General features: G+C 38.2%; 1 protein-coding gene across 1 annotated transcript in view; it reads right to left on the reverse strand.

Moving 5' to 3' along the window:
- Positions 1-2,410: 2,410 nt before the first annotated feature.
- LOC118321458 (cadherin-4-like) overlaps positions 2,411-2,759 on the reverse strand; it is a 6,959-nt gene continuing 6,610 nt past the window's right edge. The window contains exon 7 of the mRNA XM_035652777.1: positions 2,411-2,416. Coding sequence (XP_035508670.1) covers positions 2,411-2,416 — 6 coding nt within the window. The remainder of the gene's footprint in view (positions 2,417-2,759) is intronic.

Consider the following 2,759-nt stretch of genomic DNA (forward strand, 5'->3'; position numbering starts at 1 on the left):
GTCAATGGGACATATTTCGCCAAAATTCTGTGCATTCCAGAAGGTACACTGTTGCTCTATGTATATAACAAAAACTTTGTTTCATCAATGTTTGTTAATCTTACAAACAGAGGGAGTAAAAGTTTAAAAGAGTAAAGTATCTGTCTCTGAACTTGTTTCTGAAGAGTGGAGATCAAAACCAAGGAAATGCTGAATGATCTGTTCTTATTTCTGTTTTTCCAACACAGACATTAACGGTAAAACAGCCACCGGCACCATAGCCATCCAGGTGCAAGATTTTAATGACCATTGCCCCACCCTGACCAGTAACATCCAGACTATGTGTACCACGGATGATTCTGTTATTGTGAATGCCATAGATGAGGATGTTTACCCTAACGGACCTCCTTTTCACTTTACCATCATCCCAGAGGGCACGGTGGGCAAATGGAAGGTGGAGCATCTCAATGGTAATGAGAATACTGACAATTATTTAAGTTATGGTAGATAGCCAGTGAAATATAAATATATATAGAAATGTACAAATAGATATATAGTTAGAAATGGCCCTGTATTGGGGCCCTGGTAGAGCTGACCCCCCGTGTACTAAGGCTGAGTCCTTGCTGCAGCGGCCGTGTGTTTCAAATCCAACCTGTGGCCCTTTGCTGCGTATCATCCCCTCTCTATCCCCCCTTTACTATCACTCTTCAGCTGTCACTATCAATTAAAGGCAATAAAAGCCCAAATGAATATTTGGAGGAAAAAGAAAAAGATGAAAAAAATTACCCTGTATTGACATGAATTAGTATCTGCCACAGTTCTGTTTTTACAACTATGGGTTGCCAAAGTGAAACATTTTTAAAATTGAGCATGAGTCGCTTTAAGCTTCACAAAAAACAGGATTAATATAAAACCTTAAAACTAGCACTAAGCCTGTTTTGACTATGATGCCTGGTTTGCATCTAGTGGACACTTAGAATGTGTGTGCAGTATAGCATATTGATTTTCTACACTTCTACTTCTACCACTATCGCCGGCAGACACTGCCGCTATCCTGAGGGCCCAGGAGTCCATGTGGCCTGGTTCCTACGAGGTGCAATTTGAGGTGACGGACGAGCAGGGAGTGGCCTGTCCAGAACCACAGAAAGTGGAGGTCAAGGTTTGTACGTGTGAGGATGGAGTGCTGTGTAAAGAACGAGGCGCCAATGGTCAGCCCAGGAAAGGAGCAGAGTTAGGACCTGCAGGCATCGGACTGCTACTCCTGGGCCTGCTGCTTTTACTACGTAAGTATGATGTGATAAGTGAAGTGTCGTCTGATCAAACACTTTTGACTAGGTTGTAGACAGCATACATGTCTTTTCAAATGTGAAATAATAGTTAGAGAATTTGTTAGATATGAACATATTATAGATTCAAATCATATTAATATATAGTCTGAACACATAGGATGTTAATGAATGTAAAGCCTTTTCAGAACTGTTAAATACTACACCCAATACCATGAATACTTAGTTATGCTAGAGTAAAGAAAGGTGGATCAGGTCAACAGGTCTGTGAATACGTAAGATATGTATTAAGAAGAATTTAATTTACTTAATTAGATGTTCAGATTTTACTATTGTTATTAGATGTATCCTATTAAAACATAAGCATCTAATGACTTCATATGAGCATTAAAACCCTCTACACAGAGTAGAGTAGCTCAACTAATTTGGAAAAATGTATTTAATGATTTCATTTTAAAAATACATCCACATAGGAGTCAGCTATAACAATTAAGTTAGGTATGAGTGCAATTAAAGTGTGCAGAGTTGATGGAACAAGTACGAATGCATACTTCATATGAAAATATTGCAACATCTGTTATTATGTGCACCTTTATATGATTATTAGTTAAATAACATTGAGTTTGAAATAAATTCAAATGAGCACATTTGCAACATAAATGGTGGTGTTGATAAAGGGGTACTTGAGTTCATTGGACTGTGCTGTAGGGGTAGTTCTTTTAAAAAAGTCTGGAAACCACTGGTCTACACTGTCTGAATTCAAGCACCTGAAAATCTTTAAGTATTTATCAATGGCAAATGATATAAAGTAAATAAAACATCTCTAGGAATTTTTCATTGACACAAAATTCTTCATTGAGGAAGTGTATTGAAATGACCACAACTATTGTAACTGTGGCACAAAACAGTGTCTGACTGTGAGTGATTTGATCAGAGGGCAATTATGTTTTCATAATGAGAAGTTGTCATGTTCTTTTAAATGCTCCAACAGACATCCCAGCAATTGTGGTGGGAAAAAGAATCAGATAACAATCTCTAACAGCTTCAGTTTTGTTTAAGATAATTTCTGAGAACTCTCAACTTTTAGATGTAATTGTGGGTCTGACCAGTAGATGGCAGTGCCAAATCTGACAAACTCAAGAGGCCTAAGACTGTGAGACAAGTCAAAACAACACAGCAAATATTACAACATACAACACCAAAATGGCTATAGAAACATCTACTGTTGCTAATAAAGAGCTACATGGTTGACTATTACAAGAGAAGACATAACCACACATATTGTGCCAAGTAAACTGAAACGGCACCTCTCTTTTTTGAGGCATCATTGCACACATCACAATTTTGGAGCCATTAAGTTAGACTAAAGCTTTGTTGTTGTTTTTACAGTCATTCCTCTGTTGCTGCTGTTCTGCCAATGTGGGGGGGCTGCGGGGCTGCCAGGTGGCTTTACTGAGATGCCTTTTGACACCAAATCACACCTCATTAACTACC

The sequence above is a fragment of the Morone saxatilis genome, unplaced genomic scaffold, assembly GCF_004916995.1.
Source record: "Morone saxatilis isolate NCDOM2014 unplaced genomic scaffold, NCSU_SB_2.0 Contig12, whole genome shotgun sequence".
Lineage (NCBI taxonomy): Eukaryota > Metazoa > Chordata > Actinopteri > Moronidae > Morone > Morone saxatilis.